Source organism: Ursus americanus, chromosome 4 (assembly GCF_024610735.1).
Source record: "Ursus americanus isolate L20-20 chromosome 4, mUrsAme1.1.p, whole genome shotgun sequence".
Lineage (NCBI taxonomy): Eukaryota > Metazoa > Chordata > Mammalia > Carnivora > Ursidae > Ursus > Ursus americanus.
Window position 1 is genome coordinate 18333294 of NC_142130.1, and position 20507 is coordinate 18353800.

Sequence of the window (20507 nt, forward strand, 5' to 3'; positions counted from 1 at the left end):
TCTCTCTCAAATAAAATCTTTAAAAAAAAAACGTGAAAGAAAGTATGTTGGGCTTAGTTCGGAAGAGTTATAAAGGAGCACTGTATAATTGAAAGTCGGAAAAGAAGTTTTCAACTTTCACTTTTAAGCTGCTTCTGGAACGGCCTGAAGAGATCTGCCCAGCAGCTGTTTCATGTAGAAGCATGTGTTGGGATGATTCCTGTCTGAGCAGCTGCCATTTAGACAGTAATGGTGAAAAGAAAGCACTCAGAAATCTTACTTGTCTCCTGATGTTTTGCCCAGCATCTGCAGTTAGAAGCTGTAGGAATTTATTTGCTATTTGATTTGTTAGTGTACCTCCCAGGCATATGAATGACCTATTGGAACTTAGAATAGAGAAGAATTCTTAACTTTATCAACCCAGTTTATACAGTATGACACAAAAAATGTTATTTAAGTAAAAGCTAAGTTTGTTTTAATTTGGTCATATTTGCTGTAAAGATAAAAGTCAGCTTTTCCCAAGTTTTAATATTAATGTGTGTTGTATTCATTGCAGAAAATGTAAATCCTGTGTAAGAAAATTAAATCTTATAATCCAGCTATGCAAAATAACTGAGTAATTTTCTGCCTTTCTGTGAGCATGAACACAAAAAATTATGCAGTTAGTTTATAAGCTCAGATTATTTCTTTGATAGGTCATATAGTTGTAAAATTGTTTGAAATAAGTTGGTTGCACTACTGTTTATTGACAGTGTGTAAATAGGACATTATTTCAGGTCTAAATTATTACTATGAACTTAGCCTATTTCATTTTTAGAAAAATGTATGTACTGTTCCCTTAGGATGAGTAATTTCGATGGCAATACATACATAATTAGTATTAATTATGCTAATTTATAAACTATTAAGAGTCATGTGAAATCTGTTTTACCTCAACAGACTAATTACTTGAAAAAATATAATATGAATGAAACTTGCTTTTCATTAGGGGAAGCTAAATGATTAACTCCAAAAGTATACACCACTAAGCATAGACTGTATAGCTTCCATATTAGGGGCTTTTAGAATAATTTATTTCAAAATTGTTAATTTATTTTCTGATCTTTCAGCTGGCAGCCAGAACGCCAGGTTCCATTTAATGAAGTTAGATTACCACCACCACCTGACATAAAAAAAGAAATTAGTGAAGGTGATGAAGTAGAGGTATGTATTTTAAGTTTATTTTTTTGTATGACTTTTTTTGTTTTAAATAAATATTCTTTTAGGAAAATCTGTTTAGCTGATAGAGAATAAATCTAATTCCTTTTCTCTAGTCTTTTTGTTAATTGGCGGTATAATATATATAGCAGGGCTTGAGTTTTGGAATCAGAACTGGGATTCATGTCTTAGCTTCACCATTTTTAGCTTTGTGGCCTTGTGTCAAGTTTCTTTACCATGAAAAGGAAGATAATTTTGAAGTTAAGAATGGTAGTATATTTGAATTGGTTTGTATAGAATCTGGCACAGAGAGTTGTGTGGTGTTGGTTGCTGTTTTCTCTTTTGCCAATTACTTTAAAATTTTTCTTGTATTTTTTTTCTTAGTATTTTTGTAATATATTAATAGTTGTCCTTTATTATGGTGATCATTAATATAGTTGATACATAAAAATGTGAAATATTGTAATTAGCTTACAGCGTTATTGAATAGTTTAGAAATGTCCAGAAAATTTTAAAAGTACAGGGAAAAAAATGACAAGGAATTACGCAAGAGGAAAAAAAAACCACTATTCACCGTTTTTGTCATTTCCAGGCTCTCCCTCCCCTATTTTTAAAAATAAAAGTGGGATCATATGGTGCTTTTTTTCACACTTAGTAGAGTTTGGATGTCTATTTTCAATATGTTAGTGGTGTTAAATATACCTGATGTTATGTGAAATGGAACATGGAAATAATTGTCAAATAGAGGTGTTGTGAGTCTGTTGGAGATAGAAAATTCGATTTGTGATTTTCAGGAAATTGATGTAATTCCATCAAGGTGCTCTAATATGCTAAATATATTTTTCTAGTTTATGTAGGGTGAGGTTGGGGAACTGGAGGTATAGGAGAACCTATACAGATGAAATATCTGTTTAAATGTTTTTATAAGCACTTACCAGTACATACTCTGTGCCAGTTGGTGTTCTGAGTACTTGGCACATGAACTCAGTTATCTGCCTCCTTTATTTTTTTGTAATTTTTATTTTTTTTATTTTTTATTTTTTTTTAAAGATTTTATTTATTTATGTGACAGAGAGACAGCCAGCGAGAGAGGGAACACAGCAGGGGGAGTGGGAGAGGAAGAAGCAGGCTCATAGCGGAAGAGCCTGATGTGGGACTCGATCCCGGATCGCCAGGATCACGCCCTGAGCCGAAGGCAGACGCTTTAACGACTGCGCTACCCAGGCGCCCCTATTTTTTTGTAATTTTTAATGATAAATTTTGCGTTCCCATTAATTGTAGATGTTATATGCTAGGAAACCAAAGAATGGTGGCTCTTTTAATTTCTGGCAGCCTAAACTCCTTTCCATTCTGAAATTTGGCCTAGATTTTAATTACTTGCTCTAAGTTCACTGGGCACCCTTTTGGTTTTGCTAAATCAAAGCATGTTATAACTTAATTGTGTCAGAGCACCATGAGACCATTCCCTAATGGTATAGCCTTCACTTTACTCACTTTTTTCTTTTATAGTTCACTTCCACCAAAAGTGGGAAATAAGAACTTTTTTCTAAGGATATCTGTAACTAGTCTAGGTGTGGTGTGTATTTGTGTCCTTCAGGGAAATGTCATAGATGGTATGGGAAGACACAGGGAAACAAAGTGGCAAAGTGTTTGCTGTAAATTAAGGAGTGTGAAATAGAGTACTGGTGGGTACTATGAACTGTATCTGTGATGCCGCTGATTAGTACTGTACTTGTTCACTTGGGACTTTAGACTCCAGTGAAAATGTTTTTCTCAATGTTAAATCCTTTTCTAATCAGCATCTTTTTTGTAGTACGGATGGGTAAAAGAGCTTGATTTGTTTTCATTTTTCAAAATTTATTTCTGTTTTAGAAGTTTTTTCTTCTGGAATTCTCATGATGGGTCAGGTCAAGCAAAGAATGACTTCGTTTTGGAAATGTAGAATTAGAAATGTGTGGTGGTCAATTTTGAGACTAGTGTTTTTCATACTTTTTAAATTGTCCAGATGATAGTGTAAAGTCTCAGATTAAAGGACAAACTTGGTGTGCTCATGGTGTTGTTACATTGTGCTTTCCCCTGTCTCAGACTAAGAAGTTCCTGGACCATCTTTTTGCCCTCTCCCCTAGCTGTGTACAAAATACTGGTGTAAGAGATGGAATGATTTGAAAATTGATGATTGCAGAGTGTTATCTTTCACATTGTGTTTTATGGTTCAGTCTTGGTGAAATTTACTGCTTAAATTGTGAGAATCATTATCTGATATTAAGGTGTCATTTTTCCCCACTTTTGGAAGATTGGAAATTCACATTTAAGTTTCAAATTGAACTTGCTACCCACGGATTTACTGGCTTTTTTTGGGTCCTTTTTTCTTCTTTTGGCCACCGTTAGGAATCTGTATGACCTGGAATGTTTAGGAATTATGGTTGTTAAATTTTGAACCAAATAAATTTTTGAAAACTCCTTACCGTTTTTTAAAATTTTAAAATTTTTTAAAATGTTAATTCTACTGTAGTTAACACAGTGTTTGATTAGTTTCAAGTATACAATATAGTGATTGAATAGGTTCATACATATTCCTCAGTGCATTATCAAGATAAGTGTACTCAAAAATCCCCATCACCTATTTTATTTCACCCATTGCCCCCCCCCCCCAGTCAACCCCCACTTCCCGTCTGGTAACCATCTGTTCTCTGTAGTTAAGTTTGTACTTTGGTTTGTCTCTCTTTTTTCCCCTTTGTTTTATTTCTTAAATTCCACATGAGTGAAGTCATGGCATTTGCCTTTCTCGGACCAGCTTATTTTGCTTAACATTGTTCTCTCTAGCTCCATCCATGTCATTGCAAATGGCAAGATTTCATTCTTTTTTATGGCTGAATAATAATCCTTTGTGTGTGTGTGTGTGTGTGTGTGTGTGTGTATTCATTTATTAATGCACACTTGGGCTGCTTCCATAGTTTGGCTACTGTAAATAATCCTGCAGTAAACTAGGGGTGCATATATCCCTTCGAATTAGTGTTTTTGTATTCTTTGGGTAAATACCCAGTGGTGTGATTACTGGGTTTTAGGGTAGTTCTCTTTTTAATCTCCTCCCCCTTTAAATTCAAATAAAGTTCATTGTAAAAGATGAAATGATACAGAATTATATAAAATAAAAAGTGAACTTTCCCTCTTAGTGTAGGTACGCTTGTCTGTACACTCTAGCTTAAATCTCATTTCACCAGAGTTGTGGGGTTTTTTTGGATCTTTAAAGAATATTTTTTTTAAGTTACATAAATTGGGAATAGGTTACATATTTGTGATTTCTGTATTCAGTCTGTTGGGATATAATAGACATTTTCATGCTGCACATATTTACCTGATTCTTTCTAACTACCCCATAATATTTTTTAGTACAGATGTATCATAATTAGAAATTAAAATTATTGGCAGATATTTTTTGCTATTGCCAAAAAATAAAACCCAGAGTTAATGTTCTTATGTAAACCATATTCTGGTAGTATGGAATCTAAGTGTTTCACTTGCTTAAATTGGAGGCATGTATATTTAAAATTTTGATGGTACCTAAATGTACCAATTTTGTCCTCCAAAAATGCATTTTGATTTACTACTTCATACTTCTAACACATGAAGGCGTTTGTTTTCTCATAGATTGGCTGGGTTATTAAGCTGTAAAGTTTTATAAACCTGACAAAAGGAAGCTGATGTCTTCGGAGTGTTTATTTCCTTGATCACTAGTGATATGGAGTATCTTTTAAATTAGTTTATTGGCTGTTAGCCCTTTGTTCTGTGAATTTTCTGAGTTTTTTTGGTCTATGTAGATTTTGATGGAGGAAATCTTTGTATTTTATGGATAATTTTTTATCTGTTGTGCTTTCTCCTAGGCAATTAAAAAGTGTATTTAATGGCTTTTCCCATGAAGTTTAATTTATTCCAATCTGTTAGTTTTTTTTGGTGTGCTCTTCAAGATACTTTTTTCAGTATTTCTACAGGTGTGATCTTTTTTGTTTTAAGGAGTGTAGTTTTTTTTGTTGCTTTTTAAATTTTTTTAATTTTAATTTTTTTAAAAAAGATTTTATTTATTTATTCGACAGATAGAGACAGTCAGCGAGAGAGGGAACACAAGCATGGGGAGCGGGAGAGGAAGAAGCAGGCTCATAGCAGAGGAGCCCGATGTGGGACTCGATCCCATAACGCCGGGATCACTCCCTGAGCCGAAGGCAGATGCCTAACCGCTGTGCCACCCAGGCGCCCCTGTTGTTGCTTTTTTTTAAAGATTTATTTTTGAGAGAGAGAGTGGTGTGCATGTTGGTGAGGGGCAGAGGGAGAGTGGGACAGAGAGAATCCCAAACCGGCTCCCTGCTGAGCGTGGAGCCCGTTGTGGGGCTTCATTCCATGACAATGAGATGAGGACCTGAGTTGAAATCAAGAGCCAGACACTCAGCCACCTGAGTCGCCCAGGCACCCCTGAGTATTATGACTTGATACTTTAATGTAGAGTAATTCATTGCACAGTATGTTTTAGTATATTAATTAATTAAAGTCATCAGCCGCTGTTTCTGCCAGTCACATGCTATATAGCAGTAATAACAGCTGATGCTTGTATGGTACTAACATATGTAATCTATAACTGGCTTTTTTAAAGATTTTATTTATTTGAGAGAGTATATGTGTGCAGGAGCCAGGAGGTGGTGTGGGTTGGGCGGGTAGGATCAGAGGAAAAGGGGCAAACAGACTCTCTACTTAGCGGAGAGCCAGACCCAAGGCTCGATCATAGGACCCATGGAACATGACCTGAGCCAAAGGCTCAATCATAGGACCCATGGAACATGCATGACCTGAGCCAAAGCCAACATGCTTAACCGACTGAGCCACCCAGGCATCCCCTAACTGGCTTTTTAAGCGGATTATCTCAGTTTGACCTAACAGTCTCTTCAGGGCCTCTTCTACAACTCTGTGACTTTATTAAGCTTTTCAAGGTCGTGTAGCCTGAAGGTTGGGAAGCTGAGAACCAGTTCTAGTTTTTGTCTTGAATGTGACTCTCTAATATATTATGCTGTATTCATACGGTGTTGTCAGTTTTGTGCCAGACTGACAACTCTTGTTCTTTTGCACCTCTAGGAACTCTGCCTCTTTTAAGAAGGGAAAGGTGACTTTGATTTGGGCATCAGTAATGGATATAGAACAAAAAAGATACAGGAGAGAGCTTTTTATTGAGCTCTTCAGTCATTTATTTAAAGATCAGTCATGACAGTTTCATTCTTGTAGGTCAGGAATGGTTGAATATTGACAATTTCATATGGTTTATCCTAAAATTTTACTACTATAAAAATGTTTGGCTTCTTGAGGTTCATCTTCCCAGTTTACGAGGCTTACATGGAATTAAGAACATGAATTAATGTCGTGGTCTAATGTCCTCAAGAAAATAATACATGACTTATCAGAGAAAGATGGGTTTTGAAAGGTTTAAAATTCAAAGCCTTATTTTTAAACCCTCTTAGTGGCTTTTTTTTTTCCTTAGTGGCTTTTTTGACTTTTTAAAAAAGTGGTATATGTTTTAAAATCTTTAACATTTAATGGAATTAAATTTTTTCAGTAAGTATTTGCTTGCTTGGTTGATTTTGCTAACTTTAGATTGCTAAGAAAATGCTTACCTTCTGAAATTGGAAGTAATGGGAAAATGATTTCTTTAGATTTTCTTAAGCCGGATATATAATATAGTATTCTGGGATATTGGAAGTTCAATAGAAAATATTTTTTCCCCCAGTGATTTCACATGTGAAGTGTTTTGTCTTTTATTATAGATAACTGCTTTGTTCAGCAAGTTAGTACATGGGGTCACACACAAACGTTCCATAGAAAGCCTGACATAGTAGCCAGTATATAATTTTAAAAGGTTTTCTAGGTTTTCCTCTTGGGTTTAATATATTAAAAAACTTTTTTTTTTTTTAATTGTGATGCTTTCTGGTTGAGATAAGAATTGGCAAATTTCTGTTCTTGTGGTGTAATAAACCTTTTTTTTATCTTTTATGGTGGATTGTCAGACATATGTTTTATGTCTATATATTGTTATTATAATGTTGGGATAAATGCCTTGAGAGAAATAAGTGTGGTAATAATTTGAGATATGAGACTCCGTTCCCTGAAAATTTAAGAAAAACTTTTTTTATTTATCGAGAGGGGGAGAGTGGGAGAGGGAGAATGCTTGCGAGCACATGTGAATTGGGGGGCAGGGCATAGGCTGGAGGGAGAGAGACTCTCAAGCAGACTCCATGCTGAGCGTGGAGCCCAGTGCAGGGCTCAGTCTTATCATGATCTTGAGATCATGCATGACCTGAGCTGAAATCAAGAGTCAGATGCTTAGGGGCGCCTAGGGGGCTCCGTCAGTTAAGTGTCTGCCTTCTGCTCAGGTCATGATCCCAGGGTCCTGGGATTGAGCCCTGCATTGGGCTCCCTGCTTAGCGGGGAACCTGTTTCTCCCTCTGCCTGCTGCTCCCCTTGCTTGTGTTCCTGCATGCTCTATCAAATAAATAAATTAAATCTTAAAAAAAAAAAAAAAAAGTTGGATGCTTAACCAACTGAGCCACCCGGGCACCCACCCTTACCTTAAAATTTTTAAAATTCAGTATTTTTTTATACAAAAGTTGCAAGATACATGTAATTTCCATTCTACCTTTAAAATAAAGATTTTATTTGACAGCACAAGCAGGCAGAGTGGCAGGCAGAAGGAGAGGGGGAAGCAGGCTCCCCGCTGAGCAGAGAGCTTGATGCGGGGCTTGATCCCAGAATCCTGGGATCATGACCTGAGCTGAAGGCTGATGCTTACCGACTGGGCCACCCAGGCTTCCCTCCATTCTACCTTTAAAAAATGTCTCCATTTGATTCTTGGAACAAGTCTGAAAATTTTACATATCTGTAATTAGTCTTTCTTATAATGCCAAGTTTATTGTTAGTTCTTTGGGAAATTTGCATATGTTAAAGGAGAGGTAAACATTCTTGTTTATTATATGGGAAATGGCTATTTTCTAGACTGAAGAAACCCATTTGTTAAAAGTATCAGCAGCATACTTGAATGAGAAAATACTATTGTATAGGTAGATAAATCACATCAGTGTGTTTAGATGTTAAACTTGCTTTCCTAATGTACATTTTCCATTTCTTCATAATAAGTTATGATTGTAACAAGATGAAATAGTGAATGTAGAGGAATAGTACTTATAAAACTGGCTGTTATGATTAAGTATTCAGTTTAATGGTTAACGTTATTTAGAAATTTTCTTTATAGTTAATTTGGTGAAAACTGGTAAAAAAAAATTATTTCTGGTGTTCATATTTGGTTGTGACTTTGAAAAGCATAGTTAAACATTATTAACTTGATTGAAAGGTTGATAACATTAGGATCCAGACTGGAATTCCATTTAAGTAATAGTTTGGTTGTGTGTTAGAATGTAGAGGCCATTTTGTTGTATGGTTTGACTTGGAGTTATTTGGCAGAAAGAGCTCTGAGATAGAATTCTGGAATTTGATTTTTCATGTTCCATCCTCCACTCCATGAAATGAGACTTCTTCAGACTGAGTACTGTTGTGCTTTTAGGTCTCTCACGGGTAGTTTTTTCGTCTTTTTATTTAAAGCTCTTCTTTGGATTTGTAGAACTTTAGAATGTTAAAATAATGAGGGCTATTGCTTTAGAGTGTGATTTGCTCCTTGGGAATACTTTGGAAATTTAAAGTCTGAATAAAGGGAATTTTTGTGAGGTGCCCTGCTCCAGCGATGTAGTCATAAATACAGTAATCAACACAGTATACTAGGGCACAATTTTAATGCTGTGTCATTAAAGTGATTTTTTATGGTGTGAGATAAACTGTTCATTTTGGAAAGAATGTGATTTGACCGACTGCACTCAAGTGGAGCCAAATTCAGAGTGTTTGATTCAAGCTCAGGAACTTGGATTTAGTTGGCTTTATGAGAATGACTTTGTCTTTCAGCGGTACAGTTTTTAATGAAGCTTACAGAGGTAGGTGTGAGTATAAAATGGAATCGAGCATTTTAATATTCAGTGAGAGGATAAAGCCTCAAGGCAGTCCAGAATGGTTTATTCTCTTTTTTTGGTGGTAAGCCCACATAGGAAGCCACATTCCTAGAAGATTGTGTTTTGGTGAAAGTAGAATTAGAGCAAAGGGATTTAGATAATTTAAAGATGCACCCCCCCCCCCCCCCCAGGAAACTTTCAGGCACCTGTTCACTAGATCACCAAGAGATACTCCAGTCTGTTTAGCTGAACTGCCTTTCTGAGATAGTACTTGGGATGGGCACTTTCCCTCCTGTTCTTCGTGTTTTCTTTTAATCTGCGTCATACTCAGGGAAAATGGTCATCAGCACTTACCATTTGGACCCAGTGGGCCATTTAAAAAAAATTTAGGTCTGTTTACATATAATTTCACAGAAGTTAAGAATAAAAGGATGCTGAAGGCCAATGTTAAGTATCCTAACGAGCATTTAAACATAGCAAATATAGGGATGCCTCGCTGGCATAGTTGGTTAAACATCTGACTTAGTTTTTGCTTAGCTTGTGGTCTCGTGGTGGGATAGAGCCTGTGCTCAGAGCAGAGTCTACTTGAGTTTCTCCTCCCTCTACCCACCCCCCCACATGTGTTTTCTCTCTCCCTCTCTCTCTGGAATAAATATATCTTAAAAAAAAAAAAAAAGCATAGCAAATACAACTTTTTATTCCATATTTTCCTGGTTTTGATAATACATATACCCAAAATGAGTACAGGTCTCTAAACACTACTGCTCATCAGCTATCATGCATAAATGCAGAATAAATTCATCTTAAAAATACTGATCTCAAATTTAAAACACATCTAGTAAGTTCTAGTTTATCATTTCATTCTGGTTCATCTTGTATTTGGATTATCAGAAATACAGTACTTCAAGAATATTTTGGAACTCTTAATGGCTTTTAATTTTATTGAACAGAGTGTAGTCATCTTTGTGCTATCCAGTTGCATTGACTAATCCACTGAATTTTTTGCATGTTTTCATCATGTTTCTTTCTAGTCATCTTTGCATACACAGCTGCCTTTGGCATTTGTCCATTTAGGAGCTGTATGGGGGTACTTTTTGGTGTACAGTCATAAAAGATGAAAGAATATGGTCACGTGACCTTTTAGAAAAACAGAATGGTCCCAAGTCTTGTTGCAGGATTTTGTATGATGAAGTCCCAGTTTGAATGATTAACTGGGTAAGGATACTAATTTCCCATTTCTCCTTAGAAGTATATTATTTGGGAATATTCATCATCTGAAGACTTCATGGTGGGAGATTCTGCTTATAATTTCACATTCATCATTAGAATCTAGAGTGCTGTTGTCTATCTCTGCATCAGTCCTGATTCCTCTAATAATTGTGAAAGCCCTTCCTCTGTAAATTTTGTCTTTGCGGTTATGGGTGGAAAATTAAAAATTCTCAATTCTTAACTGTTCAGTGAAAACCAAAAGCAGACTGCAAGAATGATGTCTCCAGTCTTTTTACACTTTCTTGAAAGACTATGCAGTAAATAAACTACAGGATGATGCAATAGTAATGCTTTATTTCACTGTTGTGTTCTTCCAGGTGATACCATCATTCTTCTCTCTTTTTTTTTTTTAGCCTTTTTTTAAAGCACAGTTGAGAATAATTGATGAATGATGATGAAATAGTAAAGTGTTTCAAGATACAGAAAAAAAACAAGATCACTAGATTTCCCCTTAGATTTATAAGAGGTTCCACTGGATACATAAAATAATTGCAAGATAGAATGAATTTTGTTTTATTCTAAAAAAAGGTAAAATTTATTGTTATTTTGGAGACTGTAAAAAGGATAAAAGTAATGAAATAGATTTGCTCATAAAGAAATACAGAGCTAAAATTGAGTCCACCGGAGCCTGACTGGTATGTAGGTCGTCTTTTTTTCTGATCATGGTGCACAGTGAAGTTGGTTATGATTTTGGCTTATTCAGTTACATTTCCAGTATTCCCCCACTTCCAAGATTACTCTCAGATCGCCTCAGTGAGGCTTCAGGCTTTCTAAAACTATTTGCTTATTATCAATAGTTGTTTGCATTTAACCCAAAGATAGGTGTTAACATATATTGGTAGATTTCTCTGTCGTCCTCTGCAGAGACATCCTCAGTTCATATAATAAAGATTTTTATGGGGTTCTTCTTGGTTGTCTCTTCCCAGAGCCCCCTCCCCAATTTTCCACATATTGAAAATATATCAAGATGCTGTACCATAAGAAGTAACTAACCCCAAAGGAAACTTTCCTAATGTGTTACAAAATACCTGACAATTACAAATACAGAGCATATAAAAAAAATTTTTTTTACGGAAGAGGTTTGTAAGATTCTTATGTACCATACTAAATGGGTATAATTTAAATTTTTATTGTTCAGCTGAAAATTTCAGTGCATTTGATTTAGGTTCTTCAGGAAGGAATCTAAATATCATATCCTCGAAGGTTTTAAATTTGGGTTTCTTTTTGAAAACTGTTCTTGATTTCAACATCTTAAAAATATTGTTAACGAGATTTAAAATATGTCTTTAGTAATTTCTAGCTTATCCTTGTGTCTGTTACTTGAATCATGAGAATGCTGCGCTTAAAAATGAACAGTATTGACAGAAACTGTGAAAGAACTCAGTTTTATACTATGTTAAACTGCCTTGTAAAAAGCATTCTTTAAAATAATATTTATGTTTGGAAAACCTCATGAATTTGGAATTAGATTTCCAAAGAGCCAAATTGCCCAAAAAGGGTTCAGTTTTGTTTTTCAACAGTAAAATTTAAGCATGCACGACTCTGTTATTGAATTATTGTTAGCCCATCATTTTTAGTGCAGTGACATTTTTGATTCTAGAGTTTAATGGGATTCGGCATTCATAGTATGTCATTATTTATAATGTTGAAATCTTTTAGGATGAATGGATAAGGGCCTTTTTTTCTCTTCTCAGGTATATTCAAGAGCAAATGACCAAGAACCATGTGGATGGTGGTTGGCTAAAGTTCGAATGATGAAAGGAGAAGTAAGTGATGTTTACACTTGCCTTGTGACTAGTTTCCAAGGAAATACCTCAACTTTTGGCTTTTGTAAATGTTACTTCAATTCTTAGTTTTGTTTCTAACTGCCTAATTTGGAAATAGTTGATCATACATTTAAAAAATTCATTAGACCATTTATTTTTGTTTTCTGAATTTGCAAACCTCAAAGCTTCTCTTCAGGGATGCACTTCAAGCATGTGAGGACCACCAAGGTTCATGCTTGTAAGAGCCTATAATCTAGTTTAGGCAAATCAGATTGATATAACTAAGCTGTGCTTAGTATTTGTGCCACAAAGGGGAGGGTCTACTGGTTAAGCTGAGCAAGGCAATTAGAACTTCATTTAAAGCTCATTAATTTTGTTCAGATGGGATTTTTAAAGTATTTTGATGTCTTTTAGTTTTATGTCATTGAATATGCTGCTTGTGATGCCACTTACAATGAAATAGTCACATTTGAACGACTTCGGCCTGTCAATCAAAATAAAACTGTCAAAAAAAACACCTTCTTTAAATGCACAGTGGATGTTCCTGAGGATTTGAGAGAGGCGTGAGTAATTTTGTTTACTATTGAATTGCTTTGTGAATTAAGAGGATTTTTTAGTGCTACAAAAATCTTTTTTCCCAAACACCCAATCAAAAACTTCTGATAGAAAATCTTTTTAGTAAACAAAAGTTTTAATGGATAGTGTCAAAATGAAATACTTAGTTTGCATTATAATTGCCTTCTGAATTTAATCTATTATTTAGGTTTTAAATATGAATTAATTTCTCCCTAGGTGTGCTAATGAAAATGCACATAAAGATTTTAAGAAAGCAGTAGGAGCATGCAGAATTTTTTACCATCCAGAAACCACACAGCTAATGATACTGGTAAGATAACCACACATTTTAGGGTAGCCAATGGATATTTCACAGATTTTATAATTAAATATTTGAAAAGATAAAAGCTAACTTGGTATGCTGTGAATTTCTTAATACCTATGGAAGAAAAATTTTTTTACAGCTGTAAAATGTAAATTTCTATCTTTTGTGGAGTAAGGAGGAAAAAAAAAACTTAATATGGCATTCATAACAACATGAAATTCTGAAGTTGTAGGATCCTGGATCCTCCCCTGCCCCCACCCCCAATCATAATTTGAATAGCAGAACTAAATAATATGGTAATTCAGAAAGGGGAGTGGGGATTACCTGTGGGAGGGGTAATTATGGGTGGGGAGAGAAGTGTAGGAGATGAGGATCAAGGAAGGCTTTATGTGGAAGGTTCCTGTTTGTATTTTCTTGAAAAATAAGATTTTTTGAGTGACTAACTTGTTTGTTTATAGTCTGCCAGCGAAGCAACTGTGAAGAGAGTAAATATTTTAAGTGACATGCATTTGCGAAGTATTCGTACAAAGTTGATGCTTATGTCCAGAAATGAAGAGGCCACTAAGCATTTAGAAGTAAGTGAGTTTATCAGAAGGTTTTTTGTGTGTCTCATTTAGTTTCATAAGTATATTATTCAAATTTCCTTGCTTAAACTACTTGAGTATTAGGTAAGGCAACTTGGGACCTGTTTTGTGGCTAATACCAGGAGTTATTGTGCCCTTCGAACTTATTTTTGTCTGTCACTTTCCCCAGACAGCCTTCGTTTGCTAAATGCCTGTTGAGTTTTTTGTTAGGACTTAGTAACAGGTGCCGAAGAACTTAGAAACTCATTAGGAGTATCCAGTAAAACTGTATTGCTAGTTTTTCTTTACTCTGTCCTTAACCTTTTTTACTACCCTGTCAGCTGTCATTCATGACACACTTCCATTAGTTAATTAGTTCACTATAATCTTACATAAGAGGAGAGGAAGACACATAGCATGTAGGTTTTTAAAAAGAGCCTATTGTTGCTTTTCTATCCCATTCTAAGATACTCCTCTGTTTTCTCCTATTCTTCATTGCCACACTATTAGGAGACACCCCCCCCTCCCCATGCACCCACATTCAGATCTTAAGAGAAATTGAGGTATGTTTATCTTTAGGACAAATTTGCAAGTACCGTTACTAATTTAAAAAGTTCCAAACAAGGGATATATCATAAGTGAGTTTTAAGAAACGAATCATCATTCAGATGATTCGTCATTCAGATGATGGAGAACTCCTTGTATCAGTAATTCCAGAAAATTGTTTTAGAATTAACTGTTTTCTGTGATCATGATTAAATAGACCTTATACTGTTTTTTTCTCCTTCTATTATATGATCCCAAATGAGTATCCTTTATTTTTTCTTAATTCTTTTTGTTTTTTTTTAAATTATGGTAAAATACAACATAAAATTTACCGCTTAATCATTTTTAAGTGTGCAGTTCCGTAGTGTTGTCTGTTCATGTTGTTAATCAGCCAATTTCCAGAACTTTTCATTTTGCAAAACTGAAAGTATATCCATAAGACAGCAACTTCCCAAAACCCCCACTCTCTCCCCACTTCAGGCAGTCACCATTCTTCTTTTTGTTTCTATAAATTTGACTACTCTAGAAACATGGGTATATGAAAAACTTTTTGTTTTCGATCTTTTGTAATATAAATTCTAATTATCTCTTTTACTAGTGCACAAAACAACTTGCAGCAGCTTTTCATGAGGAATTTGTTGTGAGAGAAGATTTGATGGGCCTGGCAATAGGAACACATGGTAGTAACATACAGCAAGCTAGGAAGGTTCCTGGAGTTACAGCTATTGAGCTAGATGAAGATACTGGAACATTTAGAATCTATGGAGAGGTAAGTTGTCTGTCCATCATCTTAGTAACTTTATTTAAAAAAGTTTTTTTGCAGTAACTTTATTATAACTATTGTTCGATCATGTATTATTTGGAATTTCAATTTCCCGGTAAAATAGTTTTAATCAGTCAGCCCCAGTAACCATTACATGTATGCAGGTCGATTGAAGATAATATTGGGGCAATAAAAGATTGAGTATTTAATGTGTACTGTTCTCAGAAGTTTAACCAACTGCTTTGGATTGTAACTCAGTTTTATGTGCATTACAAATAATTTGCTTTTTTTTGAGTGCTTACTGTGTCAGGCACTGGTAGTTGTAAATAGCATATAATTGAGGAGCTTTTGAAGAGCTTGAATTTGGATAATATTTTGTCACTGGTTAATTGTGACATTTGTGTGGACTGGAAAATAACATCTGAAAAATAATTCAGACTTTTCATCAAGACCATGCCTCACATGAGAATAAATGGATGAGGTTTTTGGGGTGATTATTTCAAGTCTTGACTATTTTTTTTTTTTTTAAAGGTATTTATTAGAAGGGCTCCTGGGTGGCTCCTGGGATCAAGTCCCGCCTTGGGCTCTCTGCTTGGCAGGGTCTGCTTCTCCTTCTCACTCTCTCCCTGTGCTCTCCCTCTCTCTTTCTATCAAATAAATAAAAACAACTTTATTTATTTATTTTTTAAAGATTTTATATATTTACTTGACAGCCAGCCAGCGAGAGAGGGAACACAAGCAGAGGGAGTGGGAGAGGAAGAAGCAGGCTCCCAGTGGAGCAGGGAGCCTGATTCGAGGCTCGATCCCAGGACCCTGGGATCACGCCCTGAGCCAAAGGCAGAAGCCTCACGACTCGCCACCCAGGCACCCCAATAAAAACAACTTTAAATAAAACTATTTATTAGTGTGTGCGTGTGAGTTAAAGAGCACAAGTGAAGGGGAGAGGGGCAGATGGAGAGGGGCAAGCAGACTCCCTACTGAGCAGGGAGCCCAGTCTATCGTAGGACCCTGGGATCATGACCTGAGCTGAAGGCCAACACTTAACTGACTGAGCCACCCGGGCGCCCAGTTTTGACTTTTCATATGTAATTCTTCCCATGAAAAGCTGGGTCATATAGTGAATCTGACTAGAAGCCTGATTTTCTTTCTTTTTTTTTTTTTTTAATTTTATTTCTGAAACCTTTAGAAGTGGGCAGTATACAGTAGTTAAGACAAAAGGCTTTAGAGCCACACTGCCTGGATTGAAAACGTCTCTGCCACTTGGAGTGAGCTTTGGAGAAAGTTACTTAACTTCCCTGCATAATTTTCCTCATTTTAAAATGAAAATAGTGCTTACGTTATAGTCTGTGAGTATTAAATACACTGAAAAATTTTCCGTGTTCTATGGTGAGCACACAATACACTTCATCTGTCGTTATAAAAGAACAAACAGTAAAAGTGGTAGGTAACTTCCTGAGAACTAGATTCCCGGTAGAGAGGCTCCCTTCCCCCGTCTTTCAGTCTTTTAAAATTATAACCATTAGAAGTTAGGAATTTTAATGATCTTATTGATAGGTACTTCAAAAAAAAAAATGCATCTCCACAAAAACAGCTTTTAAAATAATTTTATGTTGAGAATGAAAATACAATTGCGGACAGTGTAGACAATATGAATAATTTGTATTTAACATTCAACTAGAGAAATTTAACATGGGACTATGAACTAAATATTTAGGATTGGGTTAAAATTTGGCTAACGTAAGTAAGCTAAATTCTTGGTATTTTCTCAACTTAGGGTCCCCCCCTTCCTTTAGACATGTTCTAGTAGTATGTTTTTTCCCTAGCCTTTTAATAATTCTTTTTTTTTTTTAAGTACTTCATGAATTACTTGACTTGAAATGTCACTTTAGTGGACTGAGCAGAATCTTGTACTAGAGAATAATAATTCAGGATTTCTCATTTCTTGTGTGTGTGTGTGTGCGTGGCTTGTGTTTTTGGACTGGAGTTTTCTTCAGGGTTATATTTTACTTTTATTTTCTCCTTCTGTAGAGTGCCGATGCTGTAAAAAAGGCTAGAGGTTTCTTGGAATTTGTGGAGGATTTTATTCAGGTTCCTAGGAATCTTGTTGGTAGGTATTTCTACTAAATGTTAAATAAGTTAAATGTTATTAATTATACAGCAATTTAATTGAAATTTAATCTTGTCCGATACCATATCTTATTTATAGTTACGTGGAGCATTTGATAGCCATACTTGTTTTCATTTTTTAGTAATGTAGTATGTGACTTGTATCTGATTATTATTGTAGTAAAAAGTGAAGATATTTCCTTCTGTACAGGGTGACTCACTAATAAGACCCATGATTTTTATAACAGTTTGTCATTAACGTTTTTTAAAAGTCATTTCACCCCTTGGGCTTGCTCTTCTTATTCCCTTAATGTCTTTTTGTCACTCGTATGTCCATCAGAATTGTCATAGTATTTTTTGAGAAGGTGTTTTGTGATATTTTTTTCTTTAGTGCAGAAGAAAAAGTAAGAGTGGACTAACAATAGGGTAATAAACTTCTACACAGTAGGCCCTGAATAAATAATAATTGGTTGTTGCAAAGGCATAGAATGAGGTAGGAAGTCAAGGGCAGGAGAGAAGGATGGTGATGATGATAGGAGGGGAGGTTTCACTATTAAGTTTCTGACACCACTAACGGAAATTAACCCATAGGCTATAAGTTAAGTGACAGAATTTTGAGTTTGAAGCTGTAGTTAAAGGAGCTTTATAGCTTGGGTTGAGTTGTTTAATAGCTTTGTTATTAATATTCTCTACGTTGGTGTAATCTGTCCTTTTATATGCTGTTTGAGACAAATGGAAAAATTTTGGTCATGTATTAAGTAAATAGTGATTATCCTAAACCTTTAATGTAAAAGTAAGCATTAACATAAAGCAGAGACATTTCGGAGGAGGGGCTTGAGTTTTTGTCCACTGCTGTGTCTCGTGAGTTTCTTGACATTTTGAAACAGCACGTCTTGGGCTCCCATTTATATATAATTAGGCCTGTTTTGCCTTTTGGAAATGATTTTTTGCTATAGGTGTTCTATTTGTCAAATCCTGTTTAAAAAAAAAAATCATAGAAAAAACCCCAAAATTTCCACTTTAAAAAGATGTTTGTTTTGACCAGTAACAAGTTAGTATACTCTGGGACAATAATATACAGTACAAGAACTTGGACAGTTTCTTGGTTTTCAGCTGTTAGTTTGCCTCTTAACTTTGCCCAAGCATTTGGATAGGTATGACATACTGCCAGATAAGTAAGCTCCATTTTATTGTTTCTTGCTCACTATAGATTGAACTGCTGGAGAGATGTTAAAATTGAGTATAAGCTTGAAGAATTTTTGTATAATTCTAACAAACATTAAGATACAGAGTATTATCAAATGTCATTGTCAAATGAAGTCACCTTTGACAAGCTGTTTTTGAAAATGAACCTGTTATTTTCTTTAAATCACAGTTATTGACACCTGTTGTACTAACATTGTGGTTGCTGCTTTACAGAACGTAATTTAACTTAGGTTTCTTCACTTGTAAAACTGATTTGGAGATAAGAGTGTGAAAGGAAATTGGGGTTCTTTCCAACCCAACAATTCTATAGAAGATGGCCTTGGTCTTACAGAGTTTGTGGTAGTGTTAATTTTGAGTAAAAATTCCTGATATTTTAGAAATAAGGAAGTTGGATATGTTTGTAGTTCTCTGGTTCTTCTTTTTATTCATTTATCTGTGCATTGATGTGAGTACTTGTCGTGTCTCTTTTTTCCTATACTCTGTTTTGGTTTGCTTTGGTGATTGGGTTATTTGGGACTCTTCGGAAAATATACATTAGCAGCAACTATTATATGTTGGTGAAATACTCAGAGGTAGTGTAATGATTTCTTGGTTGTTGTATATAATAATACTACATTTCCCTCCAAAATGTTTTATGGGTGAAGCAGTCTTTTGAAAAATAGTACACTCTTAGTCCAAGTGAAAAAGAAAAAAGTGGACAGAGGAGTAAAAGGGAATGAGGACTACTTGGTGGGTAAGTTCAAGAGAATTCTCTTACACATTCAGGTTCTAAGAGTTGTAGACCCTGACCATTCTCATGCCTCCTAAGTCAAAAGAAAAATATTATGTGAACATTGATTTAAAAATGAATTGAAATTTTTTACCTCCTGGAAGCTTTCCTTAATCACTTCTTTACTCTGTCCCTTCAGCATTTATGCTCAGTGCTCAATTTATACTACAGGTCTGCTTCAGTTTGTCAATATGCTTTGGAATTTAATGGAAATGATCAGTTAAAATATTGACGGTCTCTGGTGGGACTAAATAAAACTTTCAGGTAGGTCCCTGCCACAGACCCCAGAAGGGTGATGGATGTACACTCACCACTGGTATAGTTCATAGAAGGAAGGGGCCAAGATTCTGGGGGAGGGATTATGATAATATCAGTCTGATTTTTGTTTTTTCGAAAAGACATTTGCTTATTTTTAGCAGGGTCAAGGATGGAGTTGCTGCTTGAGCTTCACTGTGTTAACAATGAAGGTTGCTTTTATATACTGCTGCTAGGGCTGCTCAGAGAAGACCTACATCATGTGAATTCCCTGGCCTCTATTTTTTTTTTTTTTTTTTTACCTGTTCAATTGTGCTGCTTTTAAACAGGGTTATTAATAGGGAAGGAGGTTTGAGAATAGGAATAGAAAATCCTGTAATGGTGTCTTTGCTGTATTGACCCATTTACTCTTGCTGTTGTTCCCTTATTTATTCTTTAATGGAAACTGTTTTGTCAAGCATGTGATAGGAATAACATCCATTTTAACCCCCTTCAACCGAAATTAATTTATTCTGGAAATAGGTTGCTGACTTAGTTAAAAAAGAATGAGGAATCTGGACTTAATAACCCTTATAAGGGATATGTTTGTCTCATACAGGGAAGGTTACCTGAGTATTTACTTCTGTTACCAGGTAACACCATCTAGTACTGCTTTGCTATTCTATGCGTTTGCTATCTTTGTAAGAAAAAGTTCCTAAGGGGAAGAGAATTTCCTACCCCCCTTTTAGTTTCTCTTTTAGTTATTGGATACTCAATAACTGTTGTTTGACACACTTAAATGTTAAGTGTGGAGAAAGTAAATAATTTGGATTTTATGTCAATATATCGTATTTCATATCTAGGAAGACAGCATACCATATATGTACTATATGTATTTGTATAGCTGTGAAGTACTTAAAAACTTGGTAAAAATGTTAAATGCAAACATTTTATTTCATTGAAGAGAGAGTATTCATTTTAAAAGTATCTTCAAGTTATAAGTGTGTTTTGGACAAATAGCAACTTGAATATGAAAGCAAGATTGAATTTGTTAACTTAAGAAAACAAATTGGTATGATTAGTGCCAAAATAAGCGTTTCTTTTGCCTTTATTTATATGTCCAAAGTTTTGGAATGGGTTGTATTGGTATTTTAAAAATACAGAAACCATGCAGAGCACCTTAAGAAATGTTTTGGACTTGG

At 35.1% G+C, this 20507-nt stretch overlaps 1 protein-coding gene across 6 annotated transcripts in view; it reads left to right on the forward strand.

Annotated features, from left to right (window-relative positions):
• The window catches only part of FXR1 (FMR1 autosomal homolog 1), a 60475-nt gene that overhangs the window by 20130 nt on the left and 19838 nt on the right, over positions 1-20507 (forward strand). For all 6 annotated transcript variants that reach the window (XM_045788716.2, XM_045788718.2, XM_045788720.2 and 3 more), the window contains exons 3-9: positions 1089-1182; positions 12167-12238; positions 12653-12801; positions 13031-13124; positions 13577-13693; positions 14826-14996; positions 17019-17097. In XM_045788716.2, the coding sequence (XP_045644672.1) occupies positions 1089-1182; positions 12167-12238; positions 12653-12801; positions 13031-13124; positions 13577-13693; positions 14826-14996; positions 17019-17097 (776 nt within the window). The remainder of the gene's footprint in view (positions 1-1088; positions 1183-12166; positions 12239-12652; positions 12802-13030; positions 13125-13576; positions 13694-14825; positions 14997-17018; positions 17098-20507) is intronic.